The sequence below is a fragment of the Alligator mississippiensis genome, chromosome 2, assembly GCF_030867095.1.
Source record: "Alligator mississippiensis isolate rAllMis1 chromosome 2, rAllMis1, whole genome shotgun sequence".
Classification (NCBI taxonomy): Eukaryota; Metazoa; Chordata; order Crocodylia; family Alligatoridae; genus Alligator; species Alligator mississippiensis.
This window is the reverse complement of record NC_081825.1, coordinates 182,854,961-182,881,194: the sequence shown is the minus strand read 5'-3', so window position 1 is coordinate 182,881,194 and position 26,234 is coordinate 182,854,961. Positions and strand designations below refer to the sequence as shown.

General features: G+C 47.3%; 1 protein-coding gene across 1 annotated transcript in view; it reads left to right on the top strand.

The window, feature by feature from the left end:
* Window positions 1–26,234, top strand: part of LMNTD2 (lamin tail domain containing 2) — a 48,937-nt gene that overhangs the window by 4,060 nt on the left and 18,643 nt on the right. The window contains exon 3 of the mRNA XM_059721334.1: window positions 7,635–7,883. Within this exon, the coding sequence (XP_059577317.1) occupies window positions 7,635–7,883 (249 nt within the window). The remainder of the gene's footprint in view (window positions 1–7,634; window positions 7,884–26,234) is intronic.

Sequence of the window (26,234 nt, the reverse complement as noted above, 5' to 3'; positions counted from 1 at the left end):
AGACACAAGGACTAACATCAGGGGTTTACCAGAAGCCAGGTTGTCTAGGTCAAAGCCAGGTATCTGTACAGGTACCAGGGCATCAAGCCAAGGGTCAAGATAAGATCATGATCAGGGCAGCAGTTAATCAGGGCCAGGAGGCCTGAGACAAGAAACAAGGCTGGATGGGTCAAGACAACAACACCGAGCAGCACTGTTGCTGGGTCATGACCCTAGAGCTGGGGTTCTCAGCCTTTTTGGACTCAAGGCACCACACTGTGAATTGAGAAGCACCCACTTTCAAAAACTAATGTATATATTACAGTGTTTACGCACTTGCAGAGGAGCCTGACCGTGAAGGTGGGGGATTGTTCAAGCAGGGACAAGCCTGAGCCTGCATTTATCTACTTCTCTTATCTTCTTATCTCTTTACACCTAACATCACCCTTCAAAGGATCTGGCAGCACCCTAGCTGAGACTCACTGCCCTAGGGTTCTGTATCCCTCCCACTAAGGGATTGTGGCTCCTATTTGTTGCCCAAGGTCACCTGGTCCCCTATTGTGAACCTCCTGTGAGGACCCAGGCTGAGCTGAGGCTGGCATTTGGCCTGCTGCTGGATGGTGCTGCAGCCTAAGCCTCTGCCTGTGGATGTGGAAGATCTGGGTTTGAATCTAAGGGGTCCTTGACAGTGACCTAGAAAAGTTCATGCCTCTCTGAACCAGTCAGTCTCTAAGGTGCCACCCTGCCCTGCCTTCACGCTAACATAGCTAATTACCTCTCTCTACTGATGTATCTTCATGTCATTTTGAGGTTAACTCAATAAAGCCTATTGGAGACACCAACAGGAAGGGTTGACACTCACAATAACCCTCACTTCATAGGAAGCCAACAGCTGAAGTGTCTCAAATTCTAAAATTCAGCAAAGCTGCCCTAAACCATGGAGTAATGGACACCTCTTCACCTATGCTTTTCCAGTGTCAAATAGCCCCGGCCCTTAGTCACTTTTGCTGCTGACTTCAGCAGAGCTAGTTTTGATTTACATTGCTATATGCATGAAGAACATCAGGCCCTCAGGATTGGGTGACTTGGGTTTTATTCCCAACTCTAATTTGCTGTGATTCTGCACAAGTCAGCTACCTTCACATTTTTATACATAATTCCTGAAAGTAGGTGCCCTCAGTTTTTGCATCTTAATTATTAAGATCCCTATATGTCTGAGTAAAAGCTTTACCATAAACTGGTGCTTCAGAATACATGCACACATATCACAAAGATCAATTAAACCAGAGTGAGATACCTTACAGTTTTCTGGTACGAAGAGGAGATTATTCTGGGTTATTTTAAAGCTTCCCAGCTCAATACTATTGCATCCTTATCATTTTCTTTAAAAAATAGACAATGAAACAATGATATGAGGATTAACAGGCTGGTATCTCTGCATGACAGAGGTAAGCACACACTGATAACACATCAGAGAGTATCATAAGCTTATCTTAAGCCCAGAAACAGGCCCCTGTGCTGTTTTAGCAAGATCTCTTACCTTTGTTCTAGGGATAGTGATAGTGCTAGCACAGTGGAGTCCTGGCTTATGTCTCCAGCACATAGATGCTACTGCAAAATAAGCAATTAATGGGCAATTGTTACTATTTGTATGAATAGCAGCCATAACAAAGGTATTTTTACCTCCATATTATTTTATTATCTAGCCCTTGATGGATCAGGTCTAGATACTGATGGTAAAAATGCCAATAGCTTGTCCAACCTAACTGCCATGTTTAGTCCTGGTATAGTTGTACTAGTATTGTTACACCAGTGGGCGATCTCCCAAGAACTGCCAATGAGCAGACAAGGCCGTGTGATCCTGCCAGTTCCATGATGCGAAAGGCATAGGGGAAAACAGTTCATTCCCAGATCCAGCACATGTTTGTCTTTTAAAGATATGGTTAATTGTCACCTAGCACCTTCATGTGTGGTCCTGAGAGTAAAGACTGGAACTAAGAAAGGAACCACCTGAAGCTTCGTCTTCGCTGTTAGTTAACATGTTCGCTATCCTGCTGCAAAAACATACTGGAGATAAGGCACTGTAGTTTCGCTCTGAGGAATCCAGGCAAGGCAAGGGGCACAGTGCAGACCTTGCCTGTCTGTCTCCTAGTAAACACTCCAGCTGCCTTGTCGCCACTGGGATTTTTCCGTGAGATAAAGAGTTCTCTCTGTATAAAAAAGAAAGCATCTTTTTGGGAGGAGTGAACACTTAGTTTAATCCATTTAAGAAGAGTATACAAGCAAAGGAATCTGGTGTTTGGCAAGAGTTCATATTAGTTTTGAGTGTTTACATATTCAAGCACTAGTTATCATATAGATAAAGAGAGGTAGTTAGCCAGATTAGCCTGAAATCAGCAGAAACCAGGACAGGGTGGCACCTTAGAGATTAATTAATTCAGAAACAAGTTAGCCTGCTGCCTAGCTCACCAGGGCTAAGTACAGGCAGTCAAAAAGTCAGAGGCTGAATTGATTCAGTCTTTGCTAGTTAATCTAAGTTGCAAAGACTGAATCAATAAACAAATGAACATGGATTCAATTTTGATTAAGGAAATGCAGCCACATGCCTGCAGTGGTTCAAGCCAGAAGCCAGGGGGGGATACAGCAGGGCTCTCTGACACGTAGCCAGCATGGGCTGTGTATTTGCTTCCTCTTCCTGTTACCCCCGAGGTCTCTGGGACTTGCAGTCCACAATCACAGCAGTAGGACTCTGCAAGATTTCAGGAAGGACCTAAGCAGATCATCAAGTCCGACCCCTTGCCATGGGCAGGAAAGGATGCTGGGGTCAAACAACCTTGGCTAGGTGGTTGTCTAGCCTCCTTCTGAAGACCCCCAGGGTAGAAGTGAGCACCACTTCCCTTGGAAGTTGGTTCCAGCTCCTAGCCGCCCTGACTGTGAAGTAGCGCCTCCTGATATCTAGCCTGAATCTACTCTCAGTCAACTTATGGCCGTTGTTCCTTGTTACTCTCAGTAGTGCTCGGGGGAACAGAGACTCTCCCATTGCCTGCTAGTCCCCCTAGGCAAGTTTATAGGCCATCACCACATCCCCTCTCAGCTTTTTTTTGTGGAGGCTGAACGGGTTCAGGTCCCATAGCCTCTCCTCATAGGGCCTACCCTGCTGCCCCCTGATCATGCGAGTGGCCCTCCTCTGGACCCTCTTGATGCTGTCCACATCCCTCCTGAAGTGCGGCACCCAGAACTGGACACAGTACTCCAACTGCGGCCTGACCAGCGTCGCATAGAGGGAGAGGATCACCTCCTTGGACCTGCTTGTGATGCATCTGTGGATGCATTGCAAGGTATGGTTGGCCTTCCTGACTGTGTCTCTACATTGGCGGCCCATGTCCATCTTGGAATCAATAGTGACTCCAAGATCCTTTTCTGCCTCTGTGCTGACAAGAAGGGAGTTCCCCAGCCTGTAGGTATGCTGCTGGTTCTTCCTCCCCAGGTGCAGTACCTTGCACTTGTCAGTGTTGAATCCCATCCTGTTCTCATCCACCCACCCCTGTAACCTGTCCAGATCTAGTTGTAGCCTGTCCCTATCCTCTAGCGTGACCACTTCTCCCCACATCTTAGTGTCATCTGCAAATTTGAACAAGGTTCTTTTCATTCCCTTGTCCAAATCGCCAATGAAGATATTGAACAGTGCGGGCCCAAGGACCGAGCCCTGGGGAACCCACTGCCCACATCCCTCCAGGTCGAAAATGACCTATCTACCACCACTCTCTAGGTGCAGCCTTCCAGCCAATTTGTGACCCATCTGACAGTGTAGGCATCGACATCACAGTCGCCTAATTTTTTAATGATGATGGGGTGAGAGACAGTGTCGAAGGCCTTCCTGAAGTCCAGAAAGACTATGTCCACCATGACACCTGCATCCAAGGCTTTTGTGACCTGGTCATAGAAGGCAACCAGGTTGGTCTGACAGGACCTGCCTCTAATGAACCCATATTGATCGTCCCTAAGCACAATATCCCCTGCTGGTCCCTTGCAGATGTGCTCCTGGATAATTTTCTCAAAGAGCTTCCCCAGGACCGAGGTAAGACTAACAGACCTATAGTTTCCTGAGTCCTCTTTCCTCCCTTTTTTGAAAATGGGGACTACACTGGCCCTTTTCCAGTCCTCTGGCACCTCTCCAGAGCACCACGAGTGCTTGTAAAGCCGTGCCGGGGTCCTGCAATGAATGACCTGTGCCAATTCCCTCAGCACTCTAGGGTGGAGATCATCAGGACTTGCTGATTTGAACACATCTAGTCCCTCCAAAAGTTCCCAGACTAGTATCCTTACTGATCCTGGGCCTGGCTGCACCTCCCCTGGGTCTGTCCAGAATCCCAGTGTGGGGGATGTCCCTGTCCCTGCTCAGAAAACTGGAAGCAAAGAATCTGTTAAAGAGATTAGCTTTGTCATCTGGTGCTACTACCAAATTACCAAGCATATCCTGCAGAGGCCCCACATTACTTAGTATCTTCTTTTTACTCACTATATATTTAAAGAAGGACTTCTTATCTTTGATCCAGGTTGCTATTCCCAGTTCCATCTCTGCCTCTTCCTGGTTTCAGGTTCCTCTGGGATTTGTAGTCTACAGTCACAGTCAGCACTAAATCAGCAGGGCACGGCAGGTCAACTATGTACTCTGGGGAAGGGAAGTTTAATCCTCTTCCCTGGCCCCTGGCCCCAGACCCCATCAGGGGTTTGCCTGGGGGGGAGGGGGGGGGCAGTGAGCCAGCCAGTGAACCAGCCCTGGAGCAGAGGGGTGGGGCAAGCCCAGCCCAGCCCAGGGCTGCAAAATGCTGGGATGCTGGGGGACTGTGATTTAACTTGAACAAGGAACAGGGGCTGGGGCAGAATTTTCATAAACTGGTGTGACCTAAATCAGTTAAGTCTTATACTACATTCAACAAGGTTGATCTTAAACCACTTTCAGCCATGTTGAAACTCATTTATGTGAACTGAACTTCTATTCCGTTACAAGTTTAAACCAGTTTCTGATCACTTAAACTGGTTTATGTGTAATTTCTGTCCCTAGCCTAGATATGCACTGCCCTGGGTCAGTAGAAGCTGAAACCTGTTCAGCAAAAATGGCAAAGTCCAAAGCTTCTGGCTGGAATGTCACTGACTTTAGTAGGATGACCAAGTACTATATAAACCAGAGATTAGTTTTTTAGTCTATTCATGCTATGGGGTTAGCACTCTGCATAGCCCATATCCTAAACAATTGTGCTTATTTCAACCCTTCTGTACCTACTTTGCTAACATAGAGCCTGAGAACAAAATGTGTTTGATCTTTAGTCATAAATGGTGATCTTTCATTATACTGCTTTGACTGGACAATGAGCTCTTCCAAACATGTCACCAGATTGTAAAGTGTAATACCCTGGAAGACCCTTACCACTACCACCAGTATTCCAGACCAGCTTCACAATAGCCAACAGAGTGGCCACTTTCATTTCCCATTAGAAAGAATCCCTTTTTGGCTTTCCTCAAAAATCTCACACACGTTAGGACAAGACCTTACTTCCCAATGTATATCACCGTATCATGCTGGAGGGTGGGTGCATTTCTATTCAACTGGCAGATCTGTAGGATAGATCTGCAATAGGAAAGGTCTAGGAAGGGTTACGTGCTACCTAGAAGATCACCCAACCTGATGTCTGCTCTTCTCAAGTGATGAAATGTAACATTTATTCATCAATATTCTGATATCTCAATCACAAACATTCAATCAGTAAAACAACAAATAACATGGAAACTTTCTGGATTGCCGAAGATGTTTTCTGATGATGGAGACAACAGACTGAGGCCCATCTCAATATCAGCCATCTTAGTGCAGCATGCAGTCCAGCTACAAGGCCTAGCTCAAGAGACTAAAAAAAATAGACATTTAATATTTTAAATAAAATGGATAGATATAGATATCTATCAACAGACAGGTAGATATCTTATTTAGTCAGTCTATAAACATGCATAGCTATTCTGCCCTTTGAATGGATAAAACCACTGGTCCCACTTGTGCTCTCCACAGCTTAGCTTTGAATGCAGGGGCCAAATAGAAAAATCAGCCTCTAATTGCAAAGGCTCAGTGTTGCACCCATTATTAATTTCTTTTAGATGCAAATCATAGCACATAGGCATCTAAATCCTGGCCTATACTCGGTTTACATAAAGGTTTTAACAACCCCTTACTGCAGGCACAGGGACATTGGTCTAAAAGGTCTTAATCAAAACAAGCTACTCCAATTTAAACACTTTTGTAAGGACACAGCTGTGTCCATACAAAGGGCTTGCACCAATTTAACCAGATCATTTTTTTTCCCTACAGGCCAGGTTTAAATGTTGGGGATTGTGTCTACAAAACTGGAGGCACTACCAGTGGGATAATGAGGCTGGGGTGAATGGGGCATCTGCGTTGGGCACTGACTCCTGGCAACAGCACCCATTTTATGCCCCCCAGGCACCCATGCCTCAAAGTCAGTACCCAGGGCAGAGGGAATAAAGTGGCTCCAGATGCAGTTACACAGTCATGCTGGCGACAGCAACAACTGGAAGTTGCCACTTCCCTTGTGTGTGTCATCTGCCCCAGTGGCCTGGCCACATCATTACACCTCTGGGCACTGCAGTGAGAATGGGGATAGAATAAGCCATGGAGACTTTATTCTTTTTCTACCCTTAAAGGATGTCCCACCTTCACAGCTGAGGCACACTGACAGGGCAGTGTGGGGAAAGTCTGCACTCCCATTATACACATGGGAGCTATTCTGGAGCTAGGGGGACAAGGGACAGGTAGTGTGGAGGTCGGGACAGGCAGCTGAAGACTTCTGGGCACTGTCAGTCAACAGTGCACCAGCTGAACCAGCACAGGGGGTGCTGAAATATGCTGCTGTGATATGCCATTCCTCATCCCTTTATCCTCAAGTTTCCTTCCCTGCAGCAAGAAGCAAAGTGGGAACAGAATAATGCATATCTCATAAGGTTGTTTCTCAGGCACAGTGCACGCTATGGTTGCTCCAGGAAGGGTTAGCTCCTTATTCAGAACCCCTTGTTGATGACTGTGCCTAAAGATACAACTAATGGGACTACACATAAAGTACAGTTGAGGCTTGTTTGCAGGAACACCTCATAAGAACACCAAACTTTTACCAACAAGATTTCCCCTACCATGTGACCACATGGCACTCCCTATAATAACAACAACCGCTTGGGAGCAACATAATGCTAGTGCCCTAATATGTAGCTACTAGCAGGTGTCAACTGCATTGCTCACTGTGAAGAACAGCAGCAGAATCAAGGCTTGGGGTAATAGCATGGCCACTCCTCTGGCCAACACATTAGGGAATGAAGCTCCAGCACTAAAAGGAAGAACTGCCACATTTTAACGTATGAACTATAGAGGTAAGACTATGTGAGCTGGGGTATGTAACAGCTTGTATTCTCTCTGAATCAGTAGCCAGTGGTAGGAAGTGAGACTGGATACAAAGCACAGCAGTAGACCTAAGAGGGCAGGGTCATTTTCTGATGCCAGAGAACCTCACAATGAGAGGGAAGAGAGAAAGACATCACATCGACTCCCTTTGGAGGGACTGACACTCCACTACACCCACCTATTCTTCCTTTTCTAGGAGAGCTCCAGAAAACTTGCTTCTGTACCGTGGAGCAGATGATCCAGCAGGAGAAAGAGAGAAAAATGCCAATCTCCCCAGGCACAGCTCCAATATTTATGAGGACCTGAGAGAAAATATTACCTATATCAAGACTCTTCCCACAGATGCAGAAAAAAGCACACAGCCCAGCAGAGAGGATGAGGGGGAGACAGAAGACAGCACTACATTCTACTGGACTTGTTATGACGTTGCTGAGAAACAACCTGAGTAAGTGGGATTTGCGTGTCCCAGTATGCCATCCACATAATGGCTTTGCACATGCACAGTCTCTCATAGGCATGGATTAATTTAGCTTCACAAATCCCCCCAGGGAAGTAAATACCATCAACCTTATTTTATACTGATCATATTTTATACTCCAAGCATTGAAATGACATGCCCAGGGCCACTCAAGACTTTTGTGGCAGGGAAGGGATCAGAACATAGCTCTTCTTGAGTTCCAGTAGCACATCCTACCACAAAATATCCCTCTATTGAGCTCTCATCCTTTGCCCTTTTCCTATTGTATTTATCTTACAAAACTCTACATGGTCTGTCTAAAAATCCAGTAGTGTGGTTTGCTCAGAGGCAGCACCTTTTCAAAGGTCTCATGTTTTTCTGCTTTTACAACTTCCTAAACTAGCTGCATGGCTGATACCCCCAATCATTCTGTCCTAGCTGATAGAAGGGGTGAGATCAGACAGGATGATGCAGTGATACCGCTTTTACCTTTTATACTATTCCCTGTCTCCCCTGCTCATTTTCTTTAAGACACTAGTATCTTTTTCCTGGTTGCATCAAAGAGAACTTGTGATCCATTATGTAGCAGTAGCCTAGAGCAGGGGTGTCAAACATTTGGCCTGCAGGGTTCCCAGGGTGGCTGGTATTTCAAGGGTGGGGTGAGCAGAGGTGGGACCTACCACTGAATTCCCAGGAATGGAGCCCCAACAGGCATGCTTGTCAGCAGCAGAGGGGCAAGTGATGGCTGCATGAGTCTCTGACACCACTTCTTATCCTGCTGCTGCTGATTGCCCCACCACTGCCACCACTTGCCCCACCATTGCTGGGTTCAGATCTGACTCAGAAGACTTCCTGCAGTCTAGATCTACCTCTCAGGGAGCCCTGCAGTGTGAATCCAGCCCAGGGGTGCAGGTGAGTTTGACAGAGGTGCAACTGAACAACAGACTGTTAACACCCCAAAGATATTTCTTGTATCCTTCTTCCCCATGTGACATGTGGCCATACCTGGGATCTGTACTTGGATTTTATGCCTATCAAGTACATATATTGTACTTCACATTTCCAAAGCACTGAATGCTTATTAATCAACTACTCTTCAAAACACTTGCAAAGCATAATCTCCAGATCTGACAAGTGATTTGCTGAAGATAATGCAACAAAACTGTGACAGGTGCAGGGCTAGGAACTTGTTCTTGGCCTGTGATCAGCCAATGAGAAGCAAACTGTCTCTTTGGTTTGTTACCACCCAGCCAGCCTTTCTAGTTTGTAAATCTTTAATGTCAGCTCTTCAAGGTTGACCTTTGGCATTGATACTCTACTAGGGAATCTCCCACAGAGAGGCAAACTACCCCAAATATATTTCTCCCAATTACAGTGTAAGCCACAGTGGAGCTGACCATGATAACGTTGCAGATTGTTCCCATCCAGAAATCATACAGTACAAGGGCCCTACCTGGCCCTCTTCTATCCCTTCACAGCAAAGTTAGCTGGGATCTTCTTCACATTTATACCATAACAACTCCCAACATAAGAATTGCTCCCATGGCTTTTTTCCCCACTTATCCACAAGAGATATCTCTCTGTCTCTAAATTAAGTTATTCAGTGGCTGCAAGCTTCTCTCTTCACCTGGAGTGCCTTTTCAGAATCTCTTTAGGGAGTTGGATTTCTAACCCTGGGCTGGCTTAGGTTGACTGGGGTGGTGAGCACATAGACAACACCTGGTTGTTGACACCGTTAAGTAACAGATACCTATCCCAGAATGCCAAGAAGAATGGGGAATTTTGAAAAAAAAATTATATCTATCTATCTATCTATCTATCTATCTATCTATCTATCTATCTATCTATCTATCTATCTATCTATATTGTGCCTTCAAAATGCCATGGAGCCCCATTTTCCCCACTCTCCTGCATCTCTAGATTTTTAAGGAGGGAGTAGGCCATTACTTTTGTCTCAGTATAAACGGTCTCATAAAGAAAGTGAGCTACCAGCCAAAGCTCAGAGTGGGAGATTCAGCTCTCAGGATGTATGCTCATTGAGTCTGATAAAACAGGAACTCTGAGAATCAAATGCAGGGTGTCCAGTTTGGAATCACTGAGTTATCCCTTTTTCTGCCAAAGCAACAGAGGTTGTAGTGCCCCAGAGACCAGGGGATAGAACTTGATTTCCTTTGTCTAGAGCTAGAGCAGATGAACCACATCCTTAGTCCCTCTGAGGAGAGGGGTCATTGGAATGGATACAAAGCTAGAATTTTGAGAGGGGATGGGGAGTAAGTGAGGTAGAAAATGAGCAATTCTCAATCTCTACAAAGCTATTTCAAATAGGCCCTCTCCTGAGCCTACTCACCAGCCACGACTTTGGGTGTTATCTGTACTGATGTGATGTCACTCAGTGGTTCTTACCAGCTCCGGGAACACCTCCTTGGTGTGTCTTCTGTGGGGCTTCCCCTCCCTTACAACCCACCCCTTTCCTTTCAGGTATTCTTATAGATTGCAGGCTGTACCTTGATGTCGTTGTAAGTGGTTTGATGCACAACTGGGATGACACTCCAGTGTAACAGTTGCTAACTATGACCTTGTTGCACTTGGAGGAAAAATGCTTAAACAAAAACAAAACAATGTAACTCAACATGAATCAGGCTAAGTGGTGGGCAAGGCATCATTGCCCCTGTGCTGAGCTGCTCACTCTCAAGTGTTGGGGCTTAGGGGTCTGCTTCCTTTACTCCTGGTTCCCCTTCCTCTATCTGGCCTCTTTTCCCCTGGGGCTTTTCCATACTGCCCCATGCCCAGGAGTCCCAGTGGCTCAGTGTGGTCACTGATGGGTGTGCTTGCAGCCAGATGTGGTAGATATCCCGTAACAGTGCACTTCAGGTGTGTGGTCAGGCTACCAGGAGGCTAAGGTGTTGTGGGCCATCCCTCCAGGGTTCTCCCTTCTCAGCTGTCCTCTGGGCCCACCAGTCCCCGCTCTCCTCTCCCTGTCTGATCTATGATGCCACAAGTGCCAAGCTGGTGGGCTCTGCTGTTCTGACACATGGGTTGGGCCCTGGCTGGGCACCTGGAGCTGTGCCTGGCTTTCTCCCAGCAGTCTTCAGTCTAGGGCCTGGGTGGCCCTGTGGTTCAGCCCCCTTTAGGCTCAGGCAAGCCTGGGCTGGCTTCCCTGGCTTACCAGCTGGCAATGGTGGCAGCCAGGTGTTCCTGGCAGCAAGGAGCACATCTGGTTCCAGTTCCCATTCCAGTTCCAGTTTCAGGGGAATAGAGGTCTTGCCTACTGTCCCAGGGAGTAACAGCAGCTGCCTACTAGGCCAATGCGGTTTGTGGGGTACAAAGAAGAAGGTGAGACCTGATAACAAAGGGATATGACTGTGAGAGTAGTCAGGCACTGAAACAGGCTGCCTAGAGAAGTTGTGGATTTTCCATGCTTGGAAACTTTCAAAAGCAGTTTGGACAGACACTTGGCTGGGATGGTTTAGGCAGGGATGATCCAGTCTTGAGCAGGGAGCTGGACTATATGGCCTTATGAAATTCCTTCCAGCCCTATTTTCCTATGATAAGGGAACCTCATGCTTTTGGCCACAGGAATACTTGGACTGGTATAGTGATTAGAATTCTGCTCTTGGAGACTGGGAGCACAGGGGGTGAGGCTGCTGTGAGTCATGCATCTGTAGACTGAGTCTAAAAAAAAAAAAGTCAGCCAAGGAAATAATGTGCAGGCCCTAGAATACAACACCCCATCAAAATTGTTCTTTGTGCTGTACACCTGTCATGGTATTATTGATATCTGCTCAATTATCATTATCAGACACTGGTGCTGTGGAGAATAAAAAACTCTTCACGCACTCTCTTTCGTGGCCTTCACCTAGCAAGGAAAGTATTCCTTTGCTATTTCAGGCTTTTCCATGGCAACAGATGGATAATACAATCACAGAACCACCACTTTGTTGTATGGAGATGGAAGAAGGGAGGGAGGAAGACAGATGGTGACTGGGGACAAGCTCAAGTTCTTTGAGGGTCTAAGAAATCATTGGAATTCCTGATTGCTAGAGCCAAAAAGCTGACCCAGAGCCGTGGGAGGGAAGAAAGGAGGCGGAGGGTGGTTCTGATGAGCCCAGAATAGCAGACCAGCTGTTAGCTTATCACTTGTAATTATTACAGCATATGGGAAGTAAAGAATGGGCTCTAAAGAAGAAAAATAAATAAAGCAAGCTACTGTAAACCTGGCTCAAGGGGGAAAAGAAATGCAAAGCTATGCAACAGGTCTCAATATGTAGGGAGGAACCATTAGGGTGGCACTAGGCAGGGAGGCAAGTCCAGTTTATGGGCAAAGAATCAGTACCAGGCCTAGGAAAAAGGAACCTGTGGAGAGAATGAGAAGCATGAGTACCTCCAGCCATGACATTTAGGGTCTGGGCACCTGCGTGCATGTTTATGCAGGCCCTAGGGGCCAAATCCTCGTTTACCTTAGAGGTACCTACATGCACTCCTATTCTACCCTGCTCCAATCCCTGAAAAGCCATTATCATGCCCATGTTTGTAATGGGCCCTCATCTTAGCCTTAAGACTAAATCACCAAAACCAGGAAGGAGGAGGAGAAGGAGGAAGACAATGACCTGCCCAGCTTCAGTGTTAACAGGTTTTCAGCAATTTGAGCAATGTGGAATAGGACCACAGTTCAGTGCCTACATTCACTTACATGCCTGATAGAATAGGATCTGTCCACAGATGCACAGGCACTGCCTTGGCAAAGGAGATTGTGGAGCAGATACATATCCATGGGGAAGAGATCCTGGAAGCCTGGCAATAAAACTTGTCCAGCCCCTATCACTGCTTTCCAGCAATATGCAAGCCCAGCCCCTACAAACGTAGCCATCTCCCGCTTGAGCCAGAAGTGGAATTCCAATAGCTGGGGGCAGTAGCAAGGAGTAATTCTCTGCAGATGCACTGAGACATGACATGTTGAGTTACAGCTTCTACCTGCATGTTGGGAGAAGATACAGAGGTGCCGAGTGCCTAAGAAATGACTGCCTCTTCTCTTGGCTGATACACCAGATATTGAACCACAGACCCCCAAAAATACAAGCATGACCTACTACAGCTTCAATTAAAAAGCCACAGCTCCAGAGGTAGGAGCTAGAACACCACCTGTTCCCTGTTTTGGCACAGAGGGGATCATAATGGGCTCTCATCAGTGGCTTGCACACAGGATGCTGATCTGCAAGGAGGTGCTGCTATAGATACAAAGATGCTGCCAGCTAATGGAGAAGGAAGAGAAATCTGGTACCAAGGAAGGTGTTTTCCTCTCTAATTGCTGGGGAAGATAAGTGCTATGAATTCAGCACATTCCATTTTCCCCCACACCCCTTGCGGTACTGGAACAGGCTGCAAAGGGTTTGATTCTGCCAGCATTATTCACACTGAGTTCATACCTGACTGTGCTATTCTTTCCCTGGGATGACTTGCAAAGGGAAATGCTCCTGCCCAGCATGAGGCACAGGTGGGCCCTGTGCCCAAGAAAGAGAGGGAGCTATTTGAAACAAGAGCAGTCACACGTACGCCTCTATGCTCCCTAGCTGCAACCCCCCTTAAAAAAACACAACCAAATCAGCCACTAGAAAACAAATGCTTGGTTTAAAAAAAAGCCATGAGAGAAACTGCAACAGATTAAGAGTGTTAGCTCTGAAGCAGCAGAGCACTTGCTTTTATACAGCTGAACTGTGTCCTGACAGTCACAAGGACTAATTGTGTTCTTAAAGCTAAGCATATTGTTTGGAGGCTTCACTGGAAGGGAGCTAGACTCCTCAGTACCTTGCAGGATTGAGGCCTCCCCAGAGCAGAGCAGCCTATCTTAGCAAACAAAGAGAGGTATGAAGAATGATGGAATAAGTGAAAAAGGAAGAAAACAGGGAGGAGAAAAGCCTGGGAGGGACCTCAAAAGGCCATCTGGATCAGCGAGAACTAAAAGGAAACTAAAAGGAAATGCATTGGGTCTTGTGTGAGATGGGAACCCAAGACCCCTTATGATGCAAGCCACAAATGATGCGTACCCCTTGAGGCTGGTGGGGCACAGTGACCACCTGCAGGCAGCAGCGGTGATGGTGGTGGTGGGGGCATGATGATGGCGAGCAGGGAACTCCCGCAGGCAGGGGTATCAGCGGTGAGGGGGTGGCAAGCAACAAGCACTCGCAGGTGCTGCCAGCAGTGTCAGCGGCACTTCTGTCAGGGGGTGCACTGCCAATCTCAGGGGGTGCATCCCCTACGCATCACCAATGATGCAAGCAAAGCCCATCCCTCTTGATCAAGTAGCTAGAAGGCTTTTATAACTATTCAGAGAGCAAACCTGACAAGAATCAATCGCAGCGTTTCTCATTTTTTGTGTTGCTTGAGGAAAATGAGGAAGGTGTTCAGCACCCCACCTTTTTATTTTAAACTACTTTAAATTTAAACATAAGCAAGTGCTCTGTAGCAAGCTCGTGGGTCCACACAAGCACCTGATGGCCCTTAGAATCAGACCTGCCTGCCACACTCCCCAACCTCATCCCTCATCTCCAGTCTCTCACCTTCCACACCTTTGAGCTAGGGACAGAAGTTACAGGCAACCCTGCTTAATGCTGTTTCACTTAGCGCTATTTCACTATAACACTCATTTGAAATTGATTCCTGACTTCACTTAGCACTCAGCAAGTTTAATTATAACACTCGTGGTCACCATCCTGGGTCATTAAAAATAATTGCAGTCACCATCTTGGGTCATCAAATACTTTCGGTTTCACTTAACGCTTGGTTTTTCAGAAACCAATTAAGAGCGCTAAGTGGGGGTTGCCTGTACACATAAATCAGTTTAAGTGATCAGAAACTGGTTTAAACCTGTAACAGAACAGAAGTTCAGTGCACATAAACCAGTTTTCTCAGTGGAAACCGATTTAAGATAAACCTGGTTGAGTACAGTATTAGACTTAACTGAAACTTGTGTCCCAGACCCCTGGTTCAAGTTAAATCACAGTCCCCCAGTATCCCAGGATGCTTTCTTACTGCTGGCTGTGACTGTGGACAACAAATCCTAGAGGCGCCTGGGAGCTGGAAGAGGAAGTGATGAGCAACCCGCAGAGTCCTGCTGCTGTGATTGTGGACTACAAATCTCAGAGACCTTGGGGGCAGCAGAAAAAGGAAGCGAACACATGGCTTATGCTGGCTGTGTGCCAGAAAGCTGTGCTCTATTGCCCCCTGGCATCTGGCCTGAGCCATTGCAGGCATGTGGCTGCATTCCCTGAATCAAAAGTGAATGCCTGCCCAGTTATTTCTCAGTTTAATCTCTGCAGTTTAGACTAACCTGCAAAGGCTGAATTGATTCAGCCTCAGCCGTTTGACTGTCTGTACTTAGCCTTGATGTTTACTGCCATTATTCTGGGGAAGCAGTGCGTGGAGGCAGGGAGTAGTTTCTGTGGTGCTCCACACTTTTAGCTCCACCCTTACGCTTCTTTGCCCATACTCAGTCCCAGGGGTCTCGGTGTTCCCTCAAGGGGTTCTTCCCCTTTAAGGCAGTCCCCACTCAGGCTGCAAAGCACTTATTGGGATTTCAGCTGTCTCTGCCTTGACGTCCCTTTCATAGTTTTCATAGACATTAGGGCTGGAAGGGACCTCGGACGATCGTCGAGTCCAGCCCCCTGCTCCAGGGGCAGGAAGTCAGCTGGGGTCATAGGATCCCAGCAAGATAAGCATCCAATTTTCTCTTGAAGGCATTCAAAGTAGGTGCTTGAATCAGCTCCGATGGCAGGCTATTCCACACCTTGGGGGCTTAGGCAGTAAAGACATTTTTCCTTATGTCCAGCCTGAAACGGTCTTTCAGGAGTTTATAACCGTTCAACCTCGTCATCCCTTGGGGCGCTCTGGTGAACAAATGTTCCCCCAGATCCTGGTGGACACCCCTTATAAACTTATAGGTGGCCACCAGATCGCCCCTGAGCCTGCACTTTTCCAGGCTGAAGCGTCCCATAGCTCTCAGCCTGTTGTCGTAAGGTCTGTTTTCCTGACCTCTGATCATGTGTGTGGCTCTCCTCTGGACTCTCTCAAGCTTCTCCACATCCTTTTTGAATTGTGGAGCCCAAAACTGGATGCAGTACTCCAGGTGCGGCCTCACCAAGGCCGAGTACAATAGGAGAATGACATCGTGGGATTTGCTTGAGAAGCAGCTATGGATGCAACCCAGCGTTTTGCTCGCTTTACTAGCCGCAGCATCACATTGAAGGCTCATGTTCATCTTGTGGTCAATTATGACCCCCAAGTCCCTTTCTTCTGGCCCAGCCCTAAGCCCAGGTCCGCTGCCTCAGCCCTTGGCTCCCAGGCCTCAGCCTTTCACATCCCTGCCCAGAGCAGGTCTTGCATGCTCTGCAGGATCTGGCACACTATCACATGACCTCCAAACCTCCCTCACTGCCACTACCCAAACCTCCAATCACACTTGAATCCAAAACACCAACCCAAATGGATCCAACTCAAATATAAACCCCTCCTTGGGTCTCTGTTTTCTCAAGCCCTCCTGCCTAGGCAGGCTTGTTTCCCCAGCTACAATGGAAGTGTACCAGGTACCTTGCCCTGGCTGGCCTCATTCCTGCTTATATTCAGTTCTACTCAGAGCTCCTTGCTTTGTGGCAGCCAGGGTCAGACTGCCTTTTCCATATTTAGAGGCTGGGCTTATGTGTCACAAGCCCAGCTCTCTTCTGGTTATATGACCCAGTTCTCCATTCCCAGGGCCCAGGTGCTGCTGGTTCCCTCATCAGCTGCTTGCCCTTGTTGGCTAGTGGTTCAGTTTACATGGGTGGCTTGCACCTGCTGCCTTTTGCCATGAAGCTTCCTGTCATCTGTCCCACCTATGCTCCCCATTCCTAGTGAGAAGGGTATGGGTTCCCTGTTACATACTCGAAAGATGGATCCTTTCCCAGCTTTGCCCCAGCAGAATGTTCCAGATCACAAATAGCTTCCTTCATCCTTTTCTTCCTTCCTGATAAGATGAATCAGCTTTGCCCTATGGTTTTTGTTTGTACTTCTGTGAGCTGTCATTACATGTGTACATGCCATGCTCCAACAGGCCTGACCCAAAGCCCATCAAATCAATGAGAATCTTTGGGTTGATGTGCAGGAACATGTGCTTTGTGGTGCCTCAGAGGCTTTTGAGGCACTGTAAAATGCACACAGCACACATGAAAAGCTTCTCCATGCTACGTATTTGCAGTGCCGAGCCAAAATTAGATACCGGGATTTCCCGGTATCTAAAAAAAAGCTTGAAAAAAAAATAGGGCAGTGCACATGGTGAACCGAAACTGAAGCCTGGGTAGCATGAGCCATGCTCCAGCTGCTGGCCAGGCTCCACGCACCCAGATTGCCACCACTGCAGCCCTAGGAAGCCTTCCAGGCCCTGGGTAAGGCTGGTGGGGCCAGCCCAGGTGCTGGCCCCAGCCTCTCCTACCCCACCTGGGGCAATTTGCTGTGTCAGAGTGTTCCCCAGGGGCAAGTAGCAGCAGCACAACTATCTACCACTGCTATTGGTCCCCGGGGAAATGCATGTGCACCCTCATGGAGACGCACCCAAAATGCCTAAAATCAGGTCTTAAGAGCAATAAGAGTATGTGAATTTCCAAGAATCATGCAGCATCAATATAAACCAGGAAGAGCCAAGGACAAGTGGGGACTCAGTCAGCATCGTTGCAAAGATGACTATTTCCACTGGAGCTTAGCTGGGTTCATTTTCTGGTACTGCCTCTTGACCTGCAGCATCATTAATAACCCCAGAGCTCCTGAGACCTTTCATTTTCCAGCTGCTACCGACCCACCTAAAGCTCCCCTAAAGGTTTGTCTCCTGCTAAATTGCAGCAATTAGATTGTAAATCTGCATTTAAATAGATTACAGATCATCTTCAGATTCTGCATAAATCCAAGTTTTCTGTTGGAAAGCAAAAAATAAATAAAGATTTCTAATCCTCATAGCTGCCGTGATAACTTTGCAAATATATCCTGATTGGAAGTGATGCTAGAATGTTTGCCTGAGTCTGCACAGCTTGAAACCAGTCGTATAATGAGTGGTGGGAAAGCAGGGCATGCACTGTCTTAGAGGGGGCACAAAGTTGGCAGCCTCTGCCAGTGCAGCCACTTCCTTTGTCCCAACCACCACCACTACCCAGGGTGCAAAAACTACCTGTTACTCCCCTGCCTGAAAAAGTGACTCAGGGGTATGAACTCCCCACACTGGAATATTTGCTGATGCTGGGGACCCAAATGTTAATGCTTCCATGTCCACATTAACCAGCTGATCACTGATCATGAGAGCAGGTAGAATGGAGCGAGGAAGGAAGGGAAGTCTGCAGGAGTGATGAGAACTGGGAGTTGTTGCAGAGAAGGAGATGAAGTGAAGAGCAGAGGAAACCTGTATAGACCAGGAAGATGGAAACTAACCAGAAGAGGAGAATGGGGCAAGGGGAAAATGGGGAACAAAAACAAGAGAGGCCTAAAAGAAGAGGATTTCTTATAGAATTACAAAGAAGTAGGGCTGAAAGGGACCTTCAGAGGTCATCTAGTTTAACCTCCTGTCTGAGGCAGGAGCATCCTTATCCAAAAGATCCTATACAAATCTATAATCTAACCTCTTAGTGAAATTACCATCAACCCTGACACAACACAAGACATAACACCCTAACCTGCTACAGGTAAAGTGGAGGAACTGTGGTAGCCAATGTCCTGCTCCTATAAATGGAGAATATGATAAGGCACTGAATAAATACGAAATCATCACTAAGGGCTGGATTTTTAAAGGTAATAAAACCCCTAACCCATGCTTTTAATGAGAGTTAGATAGCTACATCACTTAAAAAGTCTGGTCTTTAGGAGTAGTTCCCACATAAAGCCAGTCTTCCCTTGATCTGCCTGCAAGCTTTTCCTGACATGGGGTGTGAGGGAGCATTCCTCCATGCATGGTGGAAGTAAATGGCTCTGAACTTCCCTGTGGACTATAATGAAACAAACTCTTACCCTCTGTTTCAAATGAGGACAAAACTGAGAGATTTCATTCAGGTGCTGATTCCAGTCAGGCTGAGGGGGAGAGCGCTGGGCTCTGCTACAGATTTGTTGTGACCACGGGCAAGTCACTTCACCTCACTGCACCTCTCCAAACTGTTGGAATGCTTCATCCTTCCCATACTTTGCACAATTAATGCTTACTTGAAAAGCACCTTGACAAAGCTTTTCAAAACTGGCCTTTAAAATAAGGTTCCTAGCTCCTTACTTAGCCACTTGAATGAGCATCTCACCCACAATATGCAACATGGGTTGTCTCACAGTCAACCCAGCTTGGATTTTTTATGATTTGACTGGGCTCACCCCATTCCCCTGCAGAGTTTCTGCAGTGCAGAAGACAGTCCTGCAGGAGGACGACAACAGCCATGTCCTGCGCTTGCTGCTGCAGCAGAGAGACCTGGAGATCCAGGGGCTGAGACGCGCTGCTCAGAGGCACCCATCAACCCGGCTCTCATTCATCTTGCAGGAGCTGCTGAACAAGAGGCAGAGGGAGAATGCAAGGTGCAAGAGGTGAGTAGCAGGGAAGACATGAGAGGCACGGGCGGAAACTGGCCAAGAGGTGGCTAAGTCCCATTGGGGGACAACAAAGAGGCTCTTAAGAGGAAGAGGTCTTGCAGGGCTCTAATAGTCCTATGTCTGATCACTCCCTTTATGTACACACATAACTTCCCAACACTCCCCTGCAAGAAGACAACATTAAGGTTACAAAGACAAGCACAGTAGAACCTGAATCATTCCTATCCATGTGGTTCACAACCTGCTTAGTTCAGGATGAACCGCTCACATCTTTACTGTGTATTTCATAGGGTGCCATTTCTCCATTCAGTTGGCACACAGCCATGATCCTGCACAATCGATTGTAGGAATAGTGCCTCATGTAGTAGCACCACAGCAAACAGCTGGAGCACCTCCTCAGCAATCCCATGTTGCTGTCATCTGTGGATCTGGACACCCCTGGTTACTTTGCAAACCCTCACCTTTCTAGGGGGTCAGGAACTGAACCCTATGAGCTATCTCAGTTCTATTGTAGTTAGAAGTTAGGAAATGCCAAAACTGAAGTTGCCTGGCAACACTATTTCAGCCTCCTCATGTAAATACATTGTGATACTGTCTTTTTTTACATGATCACAGACAATTTTCCCCACATATGCTCCATTCCTCATTCAATGCACAGCAAAGATACCATTTCTTAATGAAAGCAGCTATTCTACTCAGCCTCATAAGCAGCCCCAGGCCTACTTTACTGTGCACCATTCAAACCCTGCTCTTCTACAGAATCACTAAGTTTCCTAACAGGCTTTTCTGTGGAGTTCATCCCTATAGTACTCAAGTGCTTCACAAACATCAGTAAGTGCTCACAAGAGGCCTGGGATAGGAGGCGTTGGTATTATCCTTACGTTACAGCCCTAAGAGGCACTAAGGGCCTCCTAAAGTGGCCCTTAACTTTGGGTGCCCAATCTGAGACACCTGGGGCTGGATTTTCCATTACATAGCATTTCATATATTCAGAGCATGGTTGTGTATTGACTTCCATTGTAGCTGTGCACACTCATAGATTTCATAGACATTAGGGCTGGAAGGGACCTTGGAAGATCATCGAGTCCAGCCCCCTGCCCAAAGCGCAGGAAGTCAGCTGGGGTCATAGGATCCCAGCAAGATAAGCATCCAGTTTCGTCTTGAAGGTGTTCAATGAAGGCGCTTGAACCACCTCCGGTGGCAGGCTGTTCCAGACCTTGGGGGCTCGGACAGTAAAGAAATTCTTCCTTATGTCCAGCCTGAAACGATCTTGTAGTAGTTTGTGACCATTCGACCTTGTCATCCCTTGGGGCGCTCTGGTGAACAAACGTTCCCCCAGATACTGGTGGTCACCCCTGATAAACTTGTAGGTGGCCATCAGATCACCCCTGAGCCTGCGCTTTTCCAGGCTAAAGAGCCCCAGGGCTCTCAGCCTGTCATCGTAGGGTCTGCTTCCCTGACCTCTGATCATGCGCGTGGCTCTTCTCTGGACTCTCAGCGCTTTTGCAAAAAATGCGACTCCTAAGTCTCAAGCGGGGCATCCAGAAAATGAGGAACAGGCAATGAAGTGGCTGATTATGAAAAGGCTGGCTCGAGAGACTTGCACAGCAGCACCTCTGCTTTTGGCAGAACAGGCATAGACCCCAACTCTCAGGGTAGCATTCAGTTGCCTTAACCTGGAAACCAGGTTTCCTTCAGGCCCCTGCCTCCTTCACTCCCCAGTATCCAGCTCTTGCAGCAATGAAGCAGGAATCCTAAAGAAGCAGCTTGCTTCACTAAAGACCTTGATTCTTCCCCCCAAAAGATGCATTCTCTCAACTGAGACAGAGGTTCTGTGATTGTGTCATTAAAAACTGTGACAGGTAGCTAGCCATGTTAGTCTGAAGTCAGTCAGAAGGCAGGATAGATACATACTTTTATAGACTAACTAAATAAGATATATGTGTGCAGAGAGAGAGAGAGAGAGAGCACAAGCTTTCATGAACCCAAGTTCACTTCATCAGATACTGTCATCAAGCATAAGCATGGGGGGGCAAGTAAACTGAGGTTATGCAGGCAACCTTAACTCTGACCTTTCCTAACGTTTGAGTTGCACACTTAATAATATTCAGACAAGCTACCTGTTTTTTAGATACCTCACGCAGTTCTCAGTATGAATGACATGGGGGTGTGGGAGATGCACCATAGATAGATAAGGTACTATGCAATACTGTGCAGTACTGTTGAAAAGGACATCAGAAACATGTTTAAACCACGGCACTGGGATCTGGATTTGGAGCGCTAGCCCACTATAGAGGCAGAAGTGCTATTCGCACTGTTCATTTCAGGGGAGGATTCAAATTCTGAGCAGTAGCAGTGCTCATAAATCTCATTGTAAATGGTGTTTGCAATCAGAACATAGTTTGAGAATCTCAGCTTGTGTTTGAAAAATTAAATACATAGGATAGTTTCTAGCCCTTTTCCTCAGAAACTTGATCTGAGTACATCTGAAAGATATTTAATTCTTCCTGAATTCTGAGGATTCTCAAACCAGCCTCCTAATTCACAATAGCCAGGGATGGGTGGGAGAAGCATGCTGTCAGGCAGGTCTCTGTAATCAGGAAACACGTGATATGGTGCATTGGCCAGGAGATGAGTGAGACAGACTGAGGGGACCAGAGGGAAAACTTGAAATGAGTGAAGGGGGTCACAGTGAGTCGAACGTGGTAGAGCAGATCTTTGGAGAGGAGGAGGAGACTAGAATAATAATGCAAATGAGATGATGCCTATGTATCAATTATGCAGATTAGGCGCTGCCTTATTTTTATGGCACTTTCAGCTTTCAGGCCCTGCTGCCTTAGCAGGAATTTTTTTCTGTGGGGGGGAAATTTTTCATGTTTCAGGTCAAATTAGCCAAATGAATTCTGAATTCTCTCTACTGAGCAACACTCAATCTTTCAAACACCATATGTGGTGCTGCAAGTATCCTCCACCCCAGACTTTTCAGCCTGGGGCTTCAGATACTCCCAAATCCATTGACAGACATCCTACTTACAGGCCAAAGCCCAGAGGCTTGGGATTCGGATGCTGCCGATTCTCACTTGCCCTTATCCAATGGCCACACAAGCAAGCTAGGGAGGCGTCACTTATTTCCATAAAGTAGGCGTATGGCCAAGATCCTCCCACTGGAAGCTGGCCAGTGGGAAGCTAATTATAAGACTCATAGGGCATCCTGTCTGCAGTGCATTGGACAGGGGTGCACTCTCCGCTACACAATGCCATTTAAATCCACATCAGTCTTCACATCAGCAGGAAATGATACAGCAACCCTGGCCACTTCCATTTCTGCATTCCAGAAATAAAATAAGATCACAGTGAGACACGCCAGGAGTCACTTCCACCAGAGGGTGAGAGAGTTGAACACAACTCTGACTGGCTCATGGATCATAGCAGCTGTCTCTGGATGATGATGCATGAAAATGGGCTTGGCATGTCCATTCAGGAATGAATTTCTGAGGGGCTGAACATTGATAGCACCCACTGGCATTGAGTAGAAGCACCGATGCTTTGAAAATAAAACCCACAGAACAAGTCCAGTTTCCAGGTATAGGGAATGCTGCAAACAGGGGTTAAATGAGCATTTTGGTCTCAACTTATTTTAGACTAGAAAAGCCAATGGCAAGAGAAGCAGGGCAGTGGGACCAGTTTCCAGGACCTCAGCAGACACACAATGGGGTTTGGATTTTCAAAGGAGCATCTTGTATCTCCCAAGCTGAGCACCATTGACCCTCTGGCCCTTAATACTTGAGAGGTCATTAGAGAACCATCTCCCTGGAAAATACAGCAAAGTGAAAGGAAATTATGTAACTGTGGAAAAGAACTGGACCCAGGGCCAAGACAACAGCAGGAGAAAAGGCTACTCCAAAAGCAAAGAGGCTTGGCTAAAACAAATATGTACAATCTCTAGAAAATAAACCAGGTGGGACTCAGGTTTCTCAGAGCAGTAAACACAAAAACGGGATGTTGGCTTTGGTGAAGCCTATGACAGGGAGATTAAAGCTGCCCAGGAAGCCCATGAAAAACCTGCTTATACCCCTGTCCCCAGCTGGACAGGCTGCTCTCTGGAGTGAAGTGTATGCTACAGGGTACATCCTGTCTGGTTTCCAGGAGAGACCTCAGGGCATGGAAGGGAGTGTTCCTCATTGCGGCTCATGCTATGAATCACAGTGCAAACAAGGCCATGCTCCTCCACAAGAGAGGCAGTGGAAATACAAAGAGCCATTCAAACGCCATGATCCAGAACGTGAATAAATTGCCTGTGGCAGAGAACAGCAACAATGCCTATTACAGAAATTAAAAAGAAAAAAAAAAAGAAACCCTCTCTGTATTCTTGGACACCCCTATACAGACACTGCATCGCAAAGTTTTATGGACCAGAAGCTCAGTTGGCATGTCCAGTCCAGGCTCTGTTGAAATCAAGGAAGTTGTGCCAGTTTATATCAGCTGAGAGCCTGGCCCCATATGTTCTAAATCGCCTCCTGCTGTAGTGAACGGTGTAGGGTTTGTGCTGGGGAAACTGGCAGGGAGCACTGACCTGGCAGTATTCATGCTTGTGCCCTGATCGCAGCTCATTCCAAAAGTGTATTTGGCTGAGTGTTCAGGATTTCACTCGGTAGCACAGCTCCAGAGGCTGCTGACTGTTATGAAATGGCTTTTGCCATCTGCCTCCTGTGTTCCCACTGTATTGACACATTGCTGACTACTGATGGCTATGAGCACAGCTTGCACATTTTGGGGACTGCTTTTCAGCTGGAGGTGCTCCACACAGGGTTCAGATACCAAAAGGGAAAAGCATAATGTAGACAATTTGACAGAAGGACACACATCGAGGAGATGTCTACTGAAACAGGTATCATGCAGCTGCATTAGAGTGGCTCTCAGCGAACAGCAAACAGCATGTTGTCTTGGGTGTATTTATTGATGCACGCCCAGTCTTACCATAATCCAGAGGCAGTGTAGACATGCCTGTAGGATCAGATTAGCTTTGTCTAATATTCAATCAATATTCCACTGCCTTGTACCTAGTGCAGTCACTTACACCCAGTAATGTAACTAGGAGTGGTAGTGCAGGACACTAGCCCTGGGCACTGATTAGAGCAGGCACCAGAATGGCAGCCCCCTCACTGGCAGCACCAAGCAGTTCATAGGCTGCACTTGGCATTCACCTTCCTGCTCCTCTTGGCACCCTCCTCTCCCCCAAACTTGAAAGCATCTCTGCCCAGGGCACCAAAAGTGCTAGTTATGCGTCTGCTTATGCCTGCCCAACATGGGTGCATCCTGACAAGTGTGCACATGCAGTTTGCGGCACCTCAAAGCCATTCAAAACTACCCTTTCGCCATGCTGCTAATTTGAAGCGTGTCATTGGGACATCTTGGTGTCAAAAAAAAAAACCTGCCGCTGAAAAAAGTGGCGCAGTGCATGCGGCGTATGCCCCCAGCAAAAGATCCTGGCTGGCCAGAGCCATGCTCTGGCTGCCAGCCAGGCTATGAGCAGCTGGCTCAGTTCTGCTGCTGCCCTGGTAGGCCACCAGGACTCCAGGTAATGTCACAGGTGCTGGCCCCAGCCTCCCCTACCCCACCCGGCTCACTGCCATGAGCCAGTGCATGAATGCAGGGGCATGCCCGGGTGCAATAGCAGTGGCACAGATATGTGCCACTGCTATTTGTCACTCAGGAAATCCACACCCTTGCATGTGTTTGCTTGTCAGGACATGTCTCATGTGTTCCAGTGTCACCATGCTGGTGTTCTACAACTAATTGGCCTTGATGGCACACACAAGATACAACTGCAGAGGGCACCAGATAAATTGGGCCCCCGGGGGGAATTAAAAGACTGCAAAGGCAAATGAAAAGGAGGAGTTTGCCACAGCCTTTGGTGATTACTTGCTGTGGAGGCAGCCTCTATTTTTTCATCTGGTGTGAACCCATGGTGAGAAAGAGGCCTGCACACAGCTCCTATCCCTAGGGTTGCCAGCTCTGTTTGAATCTATTCTGGGAGGTTTCCGGAATGCCAAGGTGTTGGCGATACACAACGCAAATGTCCCCATGTGCTTGCATATATCAATTATGGATTATGGTGTGTAGACTTTATGTCAGGAAGGCAACTGCACATTACTATTACATGTTAAAAAAACCCTGGACTACTGTATAAGTTCGAGTCACCATTTTAATATTTATTTTAATGAATGGGTGACTCTCAGCTGTCTCCTGGAGATTTATATCTAATTCCTGGAGACTCCAGGGCAATGCTGGAGGGTTGGCAACCCCTACCTATCCCTGAAGCCTGTTCATGAGCCCTTGGATTGGCAGAGCCCCAGGCTGACCTGGTTGGGATCCTGCTGGCCGAACTCTCCTGCGGACCCATTTGCCCTCGTTTCTGCTTGCCTCTCCATGCTTGGCTCTGAGGCGGCACTGCACTGGGGCCGGCTGCCAGAGCACTTTCTTAGAGGGAAGCAGGATGCCTGCAAAGTGCAGCCACACGTGTACTCCCTGCCTCCTTCTGAATGCCAGCCAACTCTGGTTTTCCTGAGCTAAAAGGCAGTGCCACAGAGAAATCTGCTCCTGGATCACACGTGTGCTTCGTGCTGGAGTTGAGAGCCAAGACAGAGAACGAATCCTGCCTGAGAACCACGTTCCCATCTGAAAGGCAAGCTGTCCTACCGGGCCTGACATCAGCATGGGAGAGGTGGTGGCAAGAGGAGACAAGCCAGCACCAGTGCAGGAAAG